The following is a 19,894-nucleotide window of genomic DNA, read 5'->3' on the forward strand; positions in this document are numbered from 1 at the left end:
TACTCTGTAGGTACATGGGTTTGGGAAGAGGACATAGTCTGCTGGAAAAAAATTGAATTCCCATGTGTCTCTTCCTCTCAGAGAGAAGGATGACAAGTACAAAATCCGGATGCCAAAACTTCAAGTGGTGAAAGACAAAAGGAAAAGCATCGTCGATGTGGAAAGGTCTTGATTTCCATTCTGTATTCCCCTGTTGTCTAACTTTGTACATGTGTCTCCTGAGTGATTTCAGGAGTGGGATGTCCCTGATTGCACAGACATTTTATGTTGGCTGCTTTGAACCCAGCTTTTAGGAAACTTTGCAGAAAATGTCTCAAGGGTAAAACAAACTCTTGGATCTGAGCTGTATGCAAACAGGGCGTATCCTGAGGTCTTATCCTGAAGTTCTGTCACGGCTTCCCACTTAGCTGAGGTAAAAAGTCGTTACTTGCTGTATATTTGGCTCCTTTTTGCTATTTTAGAAGGTTTATTATATATTAAGAAGAAATTCTTCCCTGTGAGGGTGGTGAGGCGCTGGCACAGGTCTCCCAGAGAAGTTGTGAATGACCCATCCCTAGAAGTGTTCAAAGCCATATTGGAGGGAGCTCTGAGCAACCTGATCTAGTGGAAGGTGTCCCTGCCCATGGCAGAGGGGTTGGAACAAGATGACCTTTAAGGCAACAACTCAAACCATTCTATGATTTTGGCAAAAGCCCTGTGTTTGGAAGGCCTGTACACAATGTAGTAATTGCCTGTAGTTTCCCCTTGCCCTTATTTTAAAGTATTGATTTCTTAGATCTTCTCTTTCTGGTTGGGCTGATTGCATTGCCTCTTGCTGTACCCTTTACGCATAAAAGCAAAGACTTTTTTTTGTTTGTTTTGTTATTGGTGCTGGAAAAATTCATATGGAAGTAGGAGATTTCCTTTGCCTTTGAGATTAGAAAAATGTGCATCGCAGTGAGGTTTTTTATGACCCAGTACATGGGACTTCAAAGAAATGCAAATCAAAGATCCATTTTCCAGGTTCTTACCACAGAGCTCCTGCATGGGGTTGCTCAGACACTGCTGGTTGTGTTGTGCACAGTCATAGGTATAACTTTACAGATCATCAGGAAGTTGATGCAATTTCATCCCTTCCTTAGACATCACAGGTCTTCCAGGCTGAGTCTGCCAAGGAGGAATCTCTTCACAGCCTAGAAGTTCCTAATTTCAGCTCTTGTTTCTCTTGTCTTAATTTTAAGTGCATCAAAGTGAGCCAAAGGTGAATAATTTATTACAAATGGGTGTGGGGGGGTTGTTTGGTGTTTTTTTCCCTGTCTTAAGTTTTAGAATTAATACTATAGCTAGAATTTCATGTACCAGAAAGAGTGGCATCTCCATACTCAGGGAATGCCCCAGAAGGAATGACCATTTCTCTCTTTAAGTGGGGCATAAGAAATTGTTTTCCACTTTACAGGGCTATATAAATGTCTGCTTGCGTGACTTTCTCCTCCATGTGCTAAAAAACCCAAGAGAAATCTGGAGAGCTGTGTCAAGCCCCACTTCCATAAATGACTCGGGATGAGAGTTATCTGGGGACCCTTTCCCTTTATGCTTGAGTATAAATAAAAACAGAAGGAGACAAACTGCTGGGGGAAAAGTGAATTGTTGACTTCTATAAAAACATGACTGATTTGAAACACTCAATAGAGAGTTTGTTTGTTCCCATGCTGCTTACAGAAAAAAAGAAAATATTGCAAATGGAGATACAAAAGGGCCCAAGTTATGCTCACTAACATATTTGAATTGTATATTCATTCTTTTATGAAAAATAGGGATGTGAATGGTGTGCTTTCCTATTCCAAGGGTTCATTGCTGACAAGGCTGGAGTTAGGCTTTGAGCTGCAATTCCAAATGTGCCAGGGATTATTTAAAAGGAGCTCACGAGTGCGTGTGTGTGTGTCTCTTGATGCAGAAATATCTTCAAATTCAAGAAGAGCAGTGAAGAAAAAAGCAGGAAGAGAGAAAAAGAAGAGAAGTTCTTTAGAGAAACATTTGTGGTACGTGTCTTTCTAGAGAACTGGTTGTGTCAGAGGAGGAAAAAAGCTATGTGGCTTGTTTAAACGATGCACAGGGGAACGTTGTTGGTCCTCAGCTATTCTGCCAGAGATGCCTAACTGACCTGTTCCTTCTCCCCTAATCTGGGATCTTCATCAGGGATGTTACTGGGGTTTTTCTCCCTCTTCATCCCTAACCAAAGCCTCACAACCCATCCTGAAATCTCTTCTCTTCATCCCTCCCCACTGCCCTTACAGACATTGCACATAAGTGTGGAATAACTTGTTTTATTTCTTTCCTGCAGTATGATAAGGAGATCAGTGTCATCAACACAGCCATTGCTGAGTGCTCGGTCCCCAGTGAGAGGAGAGTGGATCTCCCTGTCACAGCTGGAGAACAGCTGGATGTCATTGATGTCACGGAGGGCCACGCAGTGATCTGCCGAAATTCAGAGGGCAGATGTAAGTCTGCAGAAAGTCTCTGGCACAGGAAGGGGGGACACTGCAAACCAGTTTGGAGGGGCAAATCAGCCTCCCAAGCCACAGTATGTTCTTTGTGCTTAGGCACTGAGACTTCATTTGCTCAGGAATTTACTAATTTACTTCCTTTTTTCCCCCCTTCTCTCAGATGGGTACGTTCTAGTGGAGCACTTGAACTTCAGGTAAACTCACATTTTATTTATTGTAATGCATATTTTCTTCTCTTTTCTGTGTAGATATATCTAAGATCTGGAGAAATGTACTTAAAACTTCTGAAGGTAGGGGAAGTTAATGTAAACAGCCAGTATTAAATATTAAATATTAAATAATTATTTCCAGTTTTAGTCTGCCGTTACACAAGTTTCCAGTCCAACTGCAGCTAAAAAAAGGCCCGTCCAGTCATGACTTCTATAAATTGGAGATTCCTGACTTGCCTTCAGATATGCCATATTAATTCACATCTGCTGCAAACATGGGCCACTCAGTGTGCATTGCTTTGCCAAAACACACCCTCAAATTCCCTGCTGCAGTGTTTCCTTGCATGCTCATGCATAATTGATACAAATGAACCTTGCTGGAAAATGTTCTTTTTTTTTTTTTTTTTTTTTTTGAGGCAGACAGTACTAACTTCCCTGAGAGCTGCTCTCCCCTGGATCATTCCTGAAATCTTCATTGTGCTTCCTGCATCCAGGAGAGCCCACGTTGGTCAACTGTGGAGTGATGATGCCCATGTAAATAAAGCTGAATTATTTTTTGTACTGTTAAATGTGCAAGAGATGTTTCCTTTTTTTTTTCCCCTGACATTTAGAGCACGTCTGCATCGATTATTAGTTATTTTCAGTATTTCTCACTTTTTGGAGTACCTTGTTGGTCAGTTCTGAAATAGCCATTTCATTTCTGCATTTGCATGAAGAAAAATTGTGCACATTAGTTGCTCCAACTTGTTACTGTCTGGTTTTGGTGGCAGAATTACAAAACTCCCCAAAAGATTTTAAAAAGCAAACCATATAATTTTGAACCGTTTTTGGTCTTAAAACTATTGGGAGAAGGAGGATGTATCACCACTCCTGCTGTGTTAAATATATCAAATAGTGGAAAAGTTGACTCATTTCTTTCCAAAAAAACATGAAAAAAGAGTAAATAAAGCATTCAGTCAAAATTTACTTTATTTTTGTAAGCTAACTTAGGCATCCCAGATATGTAAAGGTTGACTCCTGGCTCCCACTAACTCACAGGCAGTTATCCAACAGTTGCCCCTGTGTTTGGGCTGTTCTCCACTGTGGGCCTGGAGGATGATTGCTTATTTTAAGAAAAACGCTTCTAAATGTAGGAAGAGAAATATAAATTTCTAATGGCTTCTCCTTAGTGTATCCAGTGGACACGTTTTCCAGAATATTCTGTGAAATTTTCTGTGAAAAGTAAAAGAATGGGGATAGGATTTTTACATGGCTTAGGAAGAAGAAAAACCCTTAAATCTGATTGTAGTGTACAGCTTTTGCCCCTCCCTGGCTCATTTTAAGAGCCTGTATCAGCTTGCTCATAAATATCCTAAAAAAGTAGAAGTTTTAATTAGAAATTATTAAAAGTTCCAGGCTTAAGAAAACACAGCAAAATAAAAGTGCTGTTTGCCACAGGGCCATTTCAAAGCTGGCAAAGGAGACATCAGTAAGAAAACAGAGCAAATATTTAACATTTACTTTTAAGTCTATACAGGCATTCTTATTTATTTTACCATGTGGTTATTATTAAGTGCGTTGGCCTGCATCCATCCTTGAAATAAAAAAAAATAAATAAAACAATCCCCTGTAAGCATGCGCAGCTTTGCAGGCTTGCCAGCCCAAATATTTAGACTTCTCTAGTGGTGATGGAGGGTTTGGGGAGCTGAAGTGCGTGTTTGGCTTTGGCACAGGCTAGGACGTGCTCTGTGTCCTTCACCTACAGCCTTTGAGGGGAATCGGCCTGATGGAAGTTGTGGAGATGGTTTAGCTTGGGGGCTTTTTTCCATGGCAGGGTTGAGGATTAATACCATGAAGAAAACATCCCCTTCCTTGTCCTCCTCCCCAGCCAGTGCTAACTCACAGCTCATGAAGTCCATTAAGCACCGTCTCTGTGAGTACTACGAGCAAATCTTGTATTAGCCACACGTGTGAGCTCTTTTTGTGCTTCATAAGGAAGTTATTTAACAAGTTTTTCTCATTTTAAATTAAGGCTTTAAAAAAAAAAAAAAATCTCCCCACATATCCTGTGATAGACGTGATTGGGCCCTGATCCCGGTGCAATGACGCACAGTCCTTGTGGGGTTGTGCCCCAAATCCCCGTGAAACACAAACTTCTGCACCAGCATTGGCAGCTGATTTAATGCAAAGGTGCCTGGCAATACACTTAGAAATATATTTCCCCATGGATAAATTCCAATGCATGTACAGAAGAAAAGAGCTTTCTATGGGATGACTCCAGACAATACAAAAATTCTTTAGATAGAGCAACTTAGATATCCTCAATTAAACTACAGGTTGGCTAAATTTAGGTTAAGATATTGGTCAGGAAATTAAACGTGTCCTTTTCCTTTTTTTTCCTTTACAGCCCTTGCTGGTACATCCTAACCACATAAAACGTTAAAATAATTCTCACGTGAGTTTTAAACCCTGTTCCTCTGTGTTTCTTCTCAAAAAGGAAATCATCATGATAACAGTTGTTGATTTGCTGAGTCTGAGGGAGAACTGAACTTTTTTAGAGGGCAATTCTGTATCACAGAAATTGTGTAAAAAGGAGAGCGTGGATAAGGACAAAACTGGGGCATTCACTGCAGCTGTGTGCTTTCACTGGATTTATATCCAGCTGCATCACAGGCATATAGGAAATAAGCCCCTAATTCCGCCCCCCCCCCAACACCTTTCCTGTAGTGAAAGGTTATTTTTGTACACTATCTTTAAAATTATACTCTCCATGCTTTGGTGTAAGGAGTCGAGATCTGAGTCAGCATAGGCCCATCAGCTCTGCTGGATGCATGTTAATACAGAAAACCTTCAGGCCTGGCTCCTAGCATGTATTTTGGGTTGTGGAAGCTGTTTAAGTTGTTCATGTATATATTTTAATTCCCCTTCCTGCTCTGCACCACCCCCCAAGCCTTCAGGGCATCCATGATCCCACAGTTGGGATGTGCAAGCATCTCCAGAGAGAAACTCTTAACAGCCAACTCCAGTCCACAAAAAGGCACTGTGAAATAAGCAAATTTTAAGGATTTGCTGCTTTTATCTCTTTTCATCTCTGAGTTTATTAAAGTGCAAATGTCAACCATGGAGACAGCTATCACATGCAGTGCAGTACACCGAGAAACACTTTCCACACCATAAATGGAAGGAAAAAGGCTTCGTTGTGATTATCTAATGCACAAAGGACAAAACTGAACCTAGGCTCTGGGCCCTTCCACAACAGCTACCCCCAGAAAGTACTAAAGCCATGAATCTGAAAACAAAACCTTCTCCAGTCTCTGAGTTGACAAAATAGAAAATACCAAGAAGGATGGAGTAATTATAAAGCTCAAGGGTTTTTTTTCTGAGTTTCACGTTAATGATATGTTTGAAGGGATGCTTATACTCAGAGCTTTTAAAAGTTCATTATTTTAACAAAAATATTCATAAATACATAATATTATAAATCATAAATACTCCTTAGAGTATGAATAAAAAAATTACAGTGGACTAATACGGTTCATCTCTGTCATAGAGCTGAAGTTTGTTTGCCCAAAAGCTGGGCCACGCACACTACAATTATCCTGGGATTCAGTTTTGCTTTGTGCTCTAAAAGAAAAAAACCCAAACAAATGCATTGAGGTACAAAACACGTGAATATAACATGATACAAAACATGCTTTCAGCAACAAGAATAAATATTACCATGTCTACAGTATCTACTTCACAGCTTTTCCAAACTGTAAAAAAAAAAAAACAACCAGAGATGAATCCTACAAATAAACTGTGATTTTTAAATTAAGGCAGCTTCAGCAGGAACTTCAAGGCTTTTGTTGAAAACAGATTTTTGTAACACCAGAAGTGTACTCGTGCTTGCAGGTAGAGCTCTGATTTACAGTCCAGTTCTCCTGTTTTGATGATCAAAACGAGCAAAGATCTGTGCATCGAATACCAGGTGTGCTCCCTGCAAAAGTCACTGTTCCGTCAACAGGTGTAATGTGGGAATTCTGAAAACCAGTTCATCTCTTAGGCATGGGAGTGAGGTATCTCTGGATGAATCATTAACTCCATGGCTGGGAGGCAAACTGGAAATTCAGAATTACAAGAAGCTGTTGCTTGTTTTATAAGTGAATGATGAAAAGGGATATATAAGGGAAGGGCTAAGGAAGCCAAAGGAAAGCACTAAATGGAAAGCCCATACCAATGTAACACCTTAAGAAAGGCTACTCTAGGAGGTACATCACATACCTGGAACAAAACCAGAGCCTAAAACCTTCTAGGAAAACACTGTAGGAGCTGGAGCAGGGATTTGTTTGGCTCATCCAGATGTGTGGTTCTTCTTCCCTCTCTCCTCTCAGCTAATAAAAGGGTGAAGCCAAATAATTGCACAACAAATGGTACTTCAAGTATTTAGAAACATGGCCTGCATGTCTCACCGGGGGGACTCTGCATGAGCTGGGGAAATTGTGCACCTCGTGAAAGAAAGCTGCGACTTCCAGCAGTCCTAATGTATGTTGAAGGCACGATTTCATGTCCTGCACACAGATCTCTCTTCCTTCTACAGGGGGTGCACACTGATGGTAAAGAGCAGTAAAATGAAAAGGAGTAGACAGAATGGTTATTTTGTTCGAAATTCATCTATTCCAATATGAATGCCATTATAATCACACACAGAAATGTATATACAACAGATACTAACCAGCTGATTCATTTTTTTACAATACTGCCCATATATATAACCCTGTGCTTGTACACGCCTTGTGAAATGCTTAAACTGGACACACAGCTGAAGATGCATTTCTGACCCATTAAGAGAAAAAAAATATCCTGCTGCCTTCACCTGCTCAGCTCCAACTCCCAAAAATAAACCTACCCCAAACCCCTTTAGCACCAGGGCTTTGGCTGGGGAGGGTGGAAGGGCAGGATACTCATGGCTCCCAATCCCACCTCTCCTTCCGTCCCCAGACAAGGCCATGTTGGGTCCAATGGGGTCAGCTAAGCTACTCATGGGCTTTACCTAAAAGAGGGTGTAAAAATAGCATCCCTTTTCTCCAGGTCCTCTTGCATGCTGGGATTAGTTTGTGTGATGGCAGGTGTCCAGGGCACACACCTACTCTGCTGGGTAAATAAAGCTGAGAGGCCAATGACAGGGATGCAACTTACATTTTATACATATATATATTGTGCATACACATATTTTCCAACAAGAACAGTACAAGCTATTTCTGAACTAACTCATCCAGGAGCTGGAGGTTACTGTTGGAGCCTATCTGAACTCTATATCCTTTGCATTTTGTCTCTCTCCCTCTCAGGCTGAAGCAAAGTGTGGGTGAGCTTGTGGCTTGCAAAGCACAGCTGTCCAGTGGCTTCTGAAGAATTGCACTTGGATTAATTCAAGTTTTTGTAGTTCAAATAACATCTACCCTGCTTTTCCCGATGCTTGTGCACGTACCAGCATAACTCAAAAGAGCTGACCACAGTGTAACAGTGTAAAAGTTAAACTTTTCCTCTGGAAAATGTAACTGGAGGTCAGCAGCTTCTTTGCAGCTGGGGAATAGGAAACCTTATTTGAAGGTAAAATAAATAATAAAAAAAAAGTGAAAGTTCTCAGGAGTATTTCAAAGTGCAGCACGGATTTGGGTAAGGCTGTAATGGACAGCTCAATCCGATGTGTTCTTTGAGGAGGTACTTCCATCAGTCCTACTCACTCCACTGCCTCTGCTGACACTGAGCAGGAAAGCTGCTTCATCTCTTTATGTCTCTCCACATGTAAAAATGAGTAACTCCTCCTGCCTTCCAGGCAGGACTGGTTTTGCAGATCCACATAGGAGTTAATGTTTGCATGGCTCTAAGATGCCAAGTGCCACAAGGGCTAATTCTACCACCTAGAAATCCCACCTGCCTCCAGGAAGCACATATTTCCTCCCAAGGGCATTTGTTGCTGTTTAATACTATTAGTTCTGCTGGGTAGAAAATCCCAGAGGACAAGAGTCAATTAAAAAAAAAAGACATCTGTACATCTACCTGCTTCTGAACTCCAGATTTTAACACACCAGCCTCCTATCAAGGGAGCTACAAGTGTTTCCAGGACAAGCAATTTTGCAAGATGCTCAGTTGGGAGTGAAGATTTAAAAAGCCTTTTACATTCCAAATACATTTTACTCATAACTGTTTCCCAGATGGAAATTAATGTCTGTCTCTACAGCCGCTCAGCTGCCCTCTCCTGCTCCTTTCCAAAGGGGCTTATCTCCAGCACCCAAAATCATTTAGGGCTGTTTGCTCTTGTCTCAGCATTGATCCTTGTTGGTCCCTTCCAACCCAGAATATTCTGTGATCCAAAAGCTGTTAAAGGGCTGGGTGCTGCTCAGCTTTGGCTCTGGGGTGGGTATTTTTTTTTGCATGCAGGGTCTGGATTGTCCATCCTTGCCAGGTATGACCTGCTCACACCACAGCACTGGAGAAACATCATCTGACAGCCACCAGACACAGCACCAAAGCCATCCTCCACCCCTGAGTATTTATTTAATAATCATAATATACTAAAAGGCTCATTACAAAACCTAGGAGAACTACAAATATTTCCAGTATTTCTTTTAAAAACAAAACTGTTCTGCTGTGGGTTTATAATCCACCCACTGCTGGGTTGGATTTAATGTTCAAGAGCTCAACAGCAAAACTGATTTTTTTTTTGGAAGCTTTCTATTTTGTGCGACTTCTGGAAAAACTGGAGCTTTAAGTCACGTTAGTGAGAATCCAAGCACAATCTGTAACAAAAGTAAGGCAATTTTGTGTTTTTTTAAAAAAAAAAGGGACTTCAAGCTGAAAATGTCCATTTAACTGCCAGTAGATGGCAAAAATATCCCATATTTGTCTTGATTACCTTAAATGATTAGTAAAAAAGGCTTAATGTGTTGTTCTCTTCCTTGCTTCTCATAGAAACTTGCAGAAAGTATAAATTAAAGTGCAACTGTACAAAAAAAACCTAGAAAAAAACCTCAGCGGGTCATAAGAAGCTATCAAAAAGATGGATTTTCTTTCAAGTTGAATGACTGTATACCTGGGACCAGCAAAAGTCCTTTGCTTTGTTTCTTAAAACAGAACATAAAAAAACCCCCTCAAACAAACACCAAAACGAAATCCTCCACCCAGGATTTTTTTGGCAAAGTTTTCATAAAGCATTTGTTCCTTGACTGATTAGACAATTACTTTGCAATCAAGTAAATGGAATTAAATACCACAGCAAAGCCAAGCAGATGCCAATGCTGCCCATTAGATTAAGCCTGTGTAATAAAAAATAATTCTTTTAAACAAAGAAGTCACACATGCTTTAGGGTTTACCCTTGAATAACAAGAATTTAACCTTAAAAATTCCAGTAGTTTGTCTTAAAAAAAAAATCCCGTCCTTCAGATAGCCAGTAGTAAAGAAACAGTAAAACTCTGGATTTGGATATCCCTGCCTTATCAGCGGAGTGGTGAAGGTCACAGTCCAGTGGGCAGCAGCAGGACAGGAGAGCCCTTCGGCATGAAAAGCAAGTCTCTGGCAGCACGAAGAGGTGAGCAGGGGAGGGCAGGAAGGCAGATTTGGCAGTGATTTTAGGGTGGTGACAGCAGGCAGAGGCTTCCTACAGAAAGGTGAGAGGTAAATGCTTTGGAGCCATGCGATGCTGCCGGCTCTCGCCCGGCAGTGATGATCCCACCCTCGGGCGAAGTGTGGGCAAAGCACTGGGTTTCTGGGTGAGTGATTGGCATCCTGCCCTCCATTGCTGGCTCACCTGAACCCTGCTTGGGATTCAGCCCCTGGAGATGGTGGTGCAGCAGGGGGGAGTGAGGAGGTTGGATAGGGATGGAGATTAAGAGCTGGAAAAAAGGCAAACTGCCTTCAGCTCCGAACGTGGTGAGCAGGTCAGTGCTGTCCGGAGCTCTCAGAGGAAACAAAGCACCTTAGGGACTCTCCTCTGCAAAGACTTGACACATGGAGACTTCCCCATGGCACATTTGCAACAGGACCTTTGCACATCCCACTTTCCCTCCCCATCTTTAGAAGGCGGGGGGGAAAAAGAGGGGAAGGAGGTCATATTGCACTAGTGCAGAAACGTCTAAGTAGCTGCTACTTTTGGGAGAAAAGTGTTACCAGAGGCTACACCGTGGTGTGAACCTGCAGAGCTACTTCATTATCCCTCAGCTCCATTTCAGGTAGCTCCTGGTTGATCCCTCTGACCTGGCCCAGCCCATCTTGCCCCTGCTCTACACAACAACATAGAAACTCTGACCTCCCTGAACACGGTCTACATTGCAGGAAGCTTGGCCATGGCTCCACTAACTCAGGATGAACCAGGGGAGAGGCATCTTCCAAAAACTCAGTGATAATTTGCTACTTTACAGCCACGCCAACATTTCCCATTGGGTTCACTAGGGATAAAAAAGGGGTATTGGATACATTTCACCAAGCATAAAGAGTGAAATGAAGTTATCTTAATTTCCTCAGTGCCTTGTTAGAGGGGAGCATGTTTTGGGTCTGGGCCTGGCTCAGACAGGCTGTGGAGTGGTGAGGAGGCGGAAGAGGAACAACAAAGCAAAAGAAACAAGGGACAGACAAGTCAGACCAGATCCTCACAGTGCAATACCATGTGCGGAGGGACTGGTGCCTCGCCAGCACCCATCAGCGAGCCAGGGCCATGATCAGGCTGGCACACATCTCGAAGAAGTCCATGGTGTGGCTGCCCAGGCGTGGGGTCACCGAGGGGATGCTGCCAACAAAGGAGCCACTCAGGGAGCCCATCAGGGACTGGCACTCGGTGGATGCGGCGGCGTCAATGCTCAGCCTTGGACGGTGCAAGCCGGCGGCAGAGCAGGAGCGCTGTGGTGTGGAAGAGCCTGACCTCTGCTCCATCACTTCATCTGGAAAATAAAAAAAAAAAGAAAAAAAAAAAGAAGTGGAATTAATTTGGCACCTGCATCACAGGTTTGGTAAGGGACTACTAACAGTAGTGGAGACAGATGGTTCAAAAGGGCTTTCGCTGACTTGAAACAGCTACATAAGCACTTCAAAATGCAGAGAGTGGTTTTTAAACTTCCAGCCTTGCCGTTCTATGTGTTTCACATCTCCCACAGCACCATTTCCTACTTACCATCGATGCTTTTGAAGTCCAGGAGATAGCTGCGGTTGTCCACCTGGTAGAGCTGCAGGCTCATCTTCACGTAATTGCCCGTCACCGGGTTCTTGCGGCGCACCCTCAGGTGGTAGGCGTTCACCACCTGCAATGGGAAACCTGCTTTCAGGAGTAAGATTCAAGACAGCAAGAAGAACGTTTCTTTCCCTATTTTCTCTAAATACAAGCAAGACACGTTCTGGGAAAAACACAGTTTCTAAGAAGAACAGTGCTGACAAAATTAAGCAAATGGCTTCATTTCTTATTTCCTCCTACCTTTAAAAATTATTTTAGGGCTCTGATTCACCAGCTGCTGGCAGAGAAAGCTGCTGTGACCCATCTGCCAGGGACCAAACTGAAGTTTGCTCCTCCCTCACCACCAGCCATGGCCATATGAGCCAAAAAGTCCTCTTGTGGACCCACGTACAAGGACAGTGTCCATGAAATCAAGGCAAGCTGGGCAGAGCGACCTCTCCCATCAGCGCAGCTAAATCCAGTGTTTGTGGATCAGCCTCAAGCTGTGTATTTTCCCTTGCTGCTTCCCACCTCACAATCTGCTGCATCTCATTTACAATGAGAGCTTTTCTCTGCACTATATTTATGAACCAACTGTGTGGATGGGAAAGCTATTCTGATGAAGAGTCACATCTGAAGTTATTCTTAGGCTGGGAAAGACTATTGTGAAACCTCCTCATACGAAATAATCTCCACTGCCCACATGAAGACGTTGGGCTGACTTAGTTTGTGCAGCTGTACCAGAAATACAGGAGATTTGTTCACTCTCTGTAACCATGCAGCTAACAAATGTCTGGCTGGTGGACCTGGCAACAGCCCATCTCCTGGCTGGTGCAGTGAAATCAGGCTTCTGGGAGCTACTTGGCTTTAAAGATGTAATATTATCAAAAATAAGGAGGAGACAGGAGGCTACAGAGAAGCAGTACAGTGACATTCACACTGTACAAGGCCTGGGACCTGGAGCAAGGAGGGTAATTCCTCTGGTGATGAAGATCTGGGCTGAAATTCTCCTTACCTTGCTCCTGATGCTCGCACAAGGCTGCTGTGAAAGGCTCATGAGTCAGGAGAGCTCACCTCAGGGGCTGCACCAAGATTTAGGGAATCAGGCTCAGCAGCAGATATTCAGGGCTAACTCAGGGGTTTATTATTCCAACTTTGAAAAAGACTGTGACTAAACGTGTAGCTCTGGAGAAATATCTAGAGTGAGTACTGTCAACTAAAACATCTGGGCTTAAATCAAGAAGCTGAGCCCCAAACTGAGGAGGCAGTAAGGGTCGAAAGCACATCTGTCCACAAGCACCACTCCATCTCCATTGAGGAAAAGATGCAGTCAATGATACAAATCCTGCCCCCAAGGCCCCCGCCCCTTATCTGTGCATCTTTAAGGAAGATGAATGCTGTGCCATTTCAGCACACAGACTGAGGGGACCAGGCAGAAATAATGAGAGTTCCTTTCCTCAGAAGCACTCAAGATGACCTTGCAAGGAATTAGCCACTAAAATTAGAAATGTGAACAGCTCCTCTTATCCCCACAGCTAAATGAGACAGAATCATCTTTCCAGCCAAAGGCTTAGAGCACTCAGAAAGAAAACTCTTCTTTCACGCCCTAAATAAACACCACAAGCACTGAAGCACAGTTGGCACCTTAATTCACTGTGTCTCTATTAGCAAGAAATAGCAGGATGATTGCAAGGTGGGGGCATTTATTTGGAAACAGGTAAGGCTGTAACCACACTTATAGACCTCCCTGAGCAATTCAGATCATGAGAAAATGATGAAAAGCACCACAGAGCACCAGCAGTCCCTACCTTCCACTCGAAGTCCAGCTGTTTCATAGCCCGGTACACCTCAGCCATAATGTCATAGGGTTTGCTCTGGCTGCGGATTCCCAGGTGCCACTTGGCCTTTTTGACAGTCAGGGGTTTTGGCTTTGTGGTGTTGAGGGCATCGAGAGGACACCGTGCCTTGGGGCTGTCCGCTATCAACGGCGGCATCCGCTCGGGGTGCGGCTTCACCCCAGGAGGGATGTGCATGGCACTGTCGTCCATGAAGGAGCCGGTGGGGGGGCTGGAGGCAAGATAGAACTCGCTGGCCTGGTTCATGATCCTCCTGTTGTCGATGACAAGGTGATAAGCCACTGCCAACTGGTCCTGAGGGTCACCGCTGTACAGGCTGTTCATCACCTCCGACTCCGTGCACTCAAACTTCTCACACACTTCCCGAACCGCGTCGTCATCGATGACGGTGGCATCGTAAGAAGGGTCCTCTGGGAACAGGTAACTGGGCAGCTCCTCCTTAAACCACTCATGTTCCCTGGGGAATACAGAGAGGAGCCACCATGAGCTCTGTGTGAAGCAACCACTGCCACCAGTCCCTCACTGGCTCTAGCCAAGACCTATCCTCAGCTGCTGACTGGGGAGCTCAACCCAGCCCTGCACAGTCCCCCCAGTACTGGAACAGCAATGACACTCTGCTCACTGAAATACGACCTCTGCACTTCTGAGATTCTCACACTTTTGGATTCCCATGGGTCTGATAGAGATACAGAGCATCAAAGCTAACCAGGTACCCATTTCCCATCGATTTACAGTGAAGCCAATGATAATTAAGTGTCTAAAAGCCATGCAGTGCCTCGTCTGTATGTTCTATGTATCAACAGTAATCTCACCATATGTGCTGCTGCTTTAACATGCAATTAAATCCTCTACTTTTAAGGCATTAAGAAATAAAAAAAGGCAGTTCACATGGTTTTACTTGAAGGGTAAAATTAAGGCCATCCATTGAAAATGCATTAAAAACCTAAGAACGCCTGAAAGTTGTAGAAACATTTATGTTAAGCTTAGCACACCAGCTAAATGTAATGATTACTATAAATTTCATAAAATGTATATCAGGCTCAAGTTTTACAAAATGTTTCCAAAATGGCTCAGACTGTGAGAATTTTGAAGTGCTACTAGCAGCCATGAACTTTTAATGATGTCTACAGACAAAAATATCTGCTTAAGAACCCAACTGTTTCCTTTACCTGGAATTTCCACAGTGATGCATTGTGCTCATTGACTAGATAAAAAAAACTATACTGTATTTAAAGATGAACCATTCGCTTACACGTTAAATTATACCCAATATTTATAGATTAAGTTAGTAATTCTTGTGCTTCTCCTCCTTTTTTTATTGGATAGACAGTAAGTACAATGATTACCCTCTTATTCTGAACTACCTAAGAAGGAGGTGGTCTTGAAATAAAATAATGAAAAACGGCTGGTGGATATTAAGTTCTTAGGATTATTCCACACTATAGCTGGTTTTGCTAAGTGATATTAGGAGATTTTTGAGGCTATTTTATATAGAAATATATATGTATATAAAATATACATAAATTCATCACTGTTCATCACCCACTGCCAGCCAGCAGCACCCAAGTCTCCAGCATCACAGAAGGGTGCAGGACTGCTCCTTGAATCACCTGGGACAAAAGCCATCTGGATTAGCTGACTACTTCTGTAAACCACCTGGTCCACGTGCCAGCAGGTGACCCCCAGGACAGCCACCATCCCCTGCCTCTGGAGCCCCCCAAAGGCAGCCAGCCCACCCCAGCCCACCTGAGCTGACCTGATGTCCTTGATAGTTGCTCGTTTGAGGGGGTCAACCTGCAGCATGTGCATGAGGAGAGTGGCAACGGAGCGGTTGAGGTATTCAGGGATGTAAAACACACCTCCCCGGATCTTCTTGAAGAGGGTGGGGACGTGCTCGTCGTCGAAAGGCAGAGTGCCGCAGAGAAGGGCGTAGAGGATAACACCACAGCTCCAGATGTCCACCTCTGGGCCAGCATACAGTCTGCACGAGGGCAAGGGTAGGAGAAACTTGTTACCTCCCATCCTCTCCTTAGTCAGGGTGCAGATCCCACTGAGTGAGCTGGGGACCCCCTGCCAGCTCCACCAGGGACAGAGCTGCAGCACATCCTGGGGCTGCTCATGTGGTTTCCCCCTACCAAACCTGCCTAAGCAAAAATTACTCAGGGAAATGACGTGGCAGAGCTGGCATTGGCTGCCCACACTTCTCTGGACAGCCACGTACACCCCTGCCTCTCCAAAAAGCCAAACCCTACATTTCTAAGAGCTCTGCCAGGCTCTTTGCTCCTTTGCTCCAAGGGCTCAGACAGAAATTTCTGTTCATTCAGCAAGGCAGATCAAAGAGCAGCATATACTCTGTCTCTGAGTGTTTATTTTTGGTGGAAGTTTGTGTGTTGGTATGCAAGTGCTCCTGCTTCCGACAAGCTGCTAATGTGCTCCCTGGCATCACCAAGTAGGGACACCCCAAATATGCAGGATTTGCTGCTGTTTGTTCAATTTGCTTATCTCTTTTTGCTACAACTAATGCTTTTTCAGAGATTTTGAGAGGCAGTGCCTACCCTTGGGCTGTGAAACCCTACCAAAATACAGAAGTTGAAACAGAAATACAGAAGTCTCTTCCTGAAACCTGCTCCTCCTGAAAAGCATTACTGAAGATACAACAGCTTAGTAAAAGCATTGGTCATTGGTCAACCATAAGCAAACCATCAAGTAAAAGCATTGGTCAACCATTTTCTGAATACCCCCAAAACAGCAGGTCTTCTTGTCCAAGGGTGAGACATTCCCAGCCAGGGACTGCAGTAAAGTAATTTTGAAAGGCAGACCATTAGCTAGATGCCCACTCAGTCCTGCCTCCATGCCTGATTCCCATAGATCAGAAGCCTGATTCTTTTGCTGATAACTGCACTGCATGAACAGTCTTTTGGACTTTTAAACCAAAATGAGATGCACTTTAATGACTCTGAAACCCGAGCTGTCATGCTCTACTCTTTTGTGCACTACAAGGAAAGGCAGCAGGAGCCAGGACTCAGCTCCCTCCTGCCCCACACACCCACCAGCAAGGCAGGAAGAGTGGATCATGCCTTTCCCACCCAAATGCAGCTCTCACATGCTGCTACAGCTCTGAGAAGAAGGTATCTTGGCACATCAACCAGGAGTGTGAAACTCAGGCATCCTGATACGGATCCCACTGTAAGTAGGACCAATGCGGGAATGATGCAGCTGTAGCCAATGAAAAATCCAACATGTAGGCTTGGTTTTGGTTTTCTTTCTTACTTTTGTTGTTATTAAGCTGTATTGCCTGTACCCATGGAATGATCAGGCTCTGCACACAGGGACTAAATCCTTCTTGCTAATCTGCCATGTGCCTTGTCTCCTATACAAACTGAAAAACGTGTCTGGCCTTTATTTTAAAAGGATATGGAAATACTATTAATATTTTTTGGCATCCCAGTAGAGTTTCTGGCTTTGTCCCCCTCTTGACAATGAGGATTTACTTGATTTCACACATAAAGCTGTAGTCACAACAGGTTTTTGGATGCTAGTCTAATTCCTATGATATTCTGCCAACACTTGCAGTGGTGTAAACAGGGATAAAATAACCATAATCACAGCAAACACAGTCTGAACAAAATGTTGTATTTAAAAGCTACGATTATAGGCAAAAAGAGCACTGCATTAGGAAAAGTAATGCTCATATAAAGGGCACTTCAAAGATATGGGGCAAACAATGAGATGGGCAGTTTGAAGGACCACACAGAGAACTGAAAATTTGAAAATCTGTATTTGCAATCCCTGCTATGCTATTACAGAGAGAATTAGGGAAATATGTACATTCTATGTAATTTCTATTCCTGACAATAAAATATAGGAGGTAACATTTCTGTATCAACATGTAAACGTCCAATTCAACCTTGTGGAGTGCATTCAACACTCCATGTGCTGTACAGATGTTGCACGCTGAGAGATGCAACCACAGTGGAGGTTTGTCAATTCAATTCATCAGTTCAAAACAAAGCTCCAATGGTTGAACCTACTGCCAGGACCAAAACCCTAGCTTAAGGAACCAGAAGACAAGTATTTTCAACGCAAGAGTTTCAACAGCGTTGGGAAGTGATTAAAGATCTTCCTGGTTCTTCTGTTAGTGAATGGTTTTCCTCATTAACACTGTGTTTTATATCACAGGTGGGCAGGAGAGGAGGGGGGTGGCCTGGAAAAGCCTTACCATCTGGAACCTCTGTATCTGCATCCAAAGAGTAATTTTCACCCCCTTTAATTAATATAAACAGTCAACATCTGGTATTAATAATCCCTCCAAAGTAAACACTTTTAGCAAAACATGGTTTGCTATTACAGTTATTGAGAAATAAAACAACCAAAAAAACTTTCGGATCTTTGCCTGTATATTCAACCAAACATAAAACACAGGTTGGAAGGACTCAGCTGCTTTTACTAAATTTGCAAAGCTGTTTTCAATGCCAAGAACAAATTTGAAGTCCATGTGCTTACATAGGCTCTGATTAGAAATGGAATGTCCTACCTGCCAGAGATTACTTCAGGGGCTGCATAATTTGGGGAACCACAGCTGGTGCGTAGAAATTCGCCATCTGACATCATGTTGGACAATCCTAAAAACAAGATGTTTATTACATACTGATGTTTGATCTGAAGGTCCAGGTACAGAGGACTCCTGGTGCACAGAGGAGGAGAGTTATAGCAAGCGGAGGGGGAAATTTGGAGGGGAACTGTTGACATAATTTAGATAGACTCCTTCAAGCTGGTTTGCATATTATTATTATTATCAGCATCAGCATCATTATTGTCATTATTGTTTTTTTCCCATCCAACCAAGGAATACTCACTCCAGGCTAATTTTGCTTCTCTAAGCTGCAAATACCAGAACACAGAGGAAAAGAGACATAATTCATCCCAGAGCAGTCACTTTATAAGGGAATTAGGTGGAGTTGTGAAATGAGTAAATCTTCAGAAGGATTTATCACTGCTAGAAAGGACTCACCAGGACAGAGCTGGTAGCCTGGGTATTTTAATGGATTTCAATCAGTAATGCCACTTAAAGACTCCTGTTACTGCTCGTTGTAAAATGAAGTGAGGCCAAGAGCACATGGCCAAACGTACTGAGAACATGCATGAAAATAAACACACACAGCCAGCTCACCCTGGATTAACTGCACAGAGTCTGTCTTAAACATAAATTAGCTAAATCTTTATGTTAGGTGATTATACTAAAACATAGCAAGATTTACAAATTACTTGGCTGCTCCACTCTGAGTGCCAGTACAGAAGCAGCCTACAATAAGTAATCCCTGCCTTTGCAAAAAGGCCAGCGTTTATAACTGTGGGCTTTTCAGGTAGAGCAACTGGTGGTGGTTAGGGAAGCAGGCTCTGGATTTTGTAAGGAGTGCTACACCGACACGCTCCAGCAAGCACTGCGGGGCTGGCTGCGCTCCTGGAATGCTGCTGGGGTCACATACCAAAATCAGCTATCTTTGCATTCATGTGTGCGTCCAGCAGCACGTTCTCTGGTTTCAGGTCTCGGTGGACAACCATGTGTCTGTGGCAGTAATCCACCGCCGAGAGAATCTGCTGGAAAAGGCGTCGAGCTTCTGCCTCTTCAACCTGTGGGCACAAAGAGAAACAGCCCTGAAGGTTGGTCTGCCTGCAGAGCTGGCAGGGGAAGGTTTGACTTAGCAAGGAGCCAAAACGTTCCAGGGTGCAGAGAGAAAATCACAGCGTGCCTGTGACCAGAAGCAGCGAATAAAGCAGATTTCTCACCCTTGTATTTTATAGCGTGTTAGTGTTTGTAAAAGATACAGCCCAGAGATGAAATGTGAAACTTTAGTTCAGGTGAGCTATCAGGAAGAACTTAAAGGTGGCACCTATTAGACAATGGCCTGCAGATCCAGACTGGACAAAACACCACAGAGGATGTTGCTGGGAGCAATTCCTCATGGACAGATGGCTTTGGAAGCAAGAGCTGAAGGTGGAATATTGTGACAATTTTAGTTAGCTATATAGCTAGATAAGCTATGAAGCTGTATGAGCTGTATTAGGGAAATTATATTTTAAATGACTGATTATTTTTACTGATGAATTCTGAAAGAATCCCCTCATGAAAAATTGAGTTTCTGAATGGAAAAGTTCAGAAAGGATCCATATTAGTAACTGAAAAGATC

The 19,894-nt window shown here is 43.3% G+C and overlaps 2 protein-coding genes across 16 annotated transcripts in view; one reads left to right on the forward strand and one right to left on the reverse strand.

Annotated features, from left to right (window-relative positions):
- The window catches only part of FYB2 (FYN binding protein 2), a 26,791-nt gene extending 20,342 nt beyond the window's left edge, over positions 1 to 6,449 (forward strand). For 3 of the 12 annotated variants that reach the window (XM_064665063.1, XM_064665065.1, XM_064665066.1), the window contains 5 exons: positions 82 to 165; positions 1,934 to 2,018; positions 2,321 to 2,477; positions 2,644 to 2,677; positions 3,109 to 5,003. In XM_064665063.1, the coding sequence (XP_064521133.1) occupies positions 82 to 165; positions 1,934 to 2,018; positions 2,321 to 2,477; positions 2,644 to 2,677; positions 3,109 to 3,376 (628 nt within the window). In that variant the 3' untranslated portion in view covers positions 3,377 to 5,003. Of the gene's footprint in view, positions 1 to 81; positions 173 to 1,933; positions 2,019 to 2,320; positions 2,478 to 2,643; positions 2,678 to 3,108; positions 5,006 to 5,078 lie in introns of those variants that run through there. The other 9 variants (XM_064665064.1, XM_064665073.1, XM_064665069.1 and 6 more) reach the window with 7 other exon arrangements.
- Positions 5,745 to 19,894, reverse strand: part of PRKAA2 (protein kinase AMP-activated catalytic subunit alpha 2) — a 23,696-nt gene continuing 9,546 nt past the window's right edge. For 3 of the 4 annotated variants that reach the window (XM_064665092.1, XM_064665091.1, XM_064665089.1), the window contains exons 4-9: positions 19,193 to 19,337; positions 18,241 to 18,328; positions 15,463 to 15,687; positions 13,659 to 14,163; positions 11,815 to 11,941; positions 5,745 to 11,584 (exon numbers count right to left, since the gene is read on the reverse strand). In XM_064665092.1, the coding sequence (XP_064521162.1) occupies positions 11,346 to 11,584; positions 11,815 to 11,941; positions 13,659 to 14,163; positions 15,463 to 15,687; positions 18,241 to 18,328; positions 19,193 to 19,337 (1,329 nt within the window). In that variant the 3' untranslated portion in view covers positions 5,745 to 11,345. The remainder of the gene's footprint in view (positions 11,585 to 11,814; positions 11,942 to 13,658; positions 14,164 to 15,462; positions 15,688 to 18,240; positions 18,329 to 19,192; positions 19,338 to 19,894) is intronic. The other variant, XM_064665090.1, reaches the window with a different exon arrangement.

This window comes from Pseudopipra pipra, chromosome 9, assembly GCF_036250125.1.
Source record: "Pseudopipra pipra isolate bDixPip1 chromosome 9, bDixPip1.hap1, whole genome shotgun sequence".
Classification (NCBI taxonomy): Eukaryota; Metazoa; Chordata; class Aves; order Passeriformes; family Pipridae; genus Pseudopipra; species Pseudopipra pipra.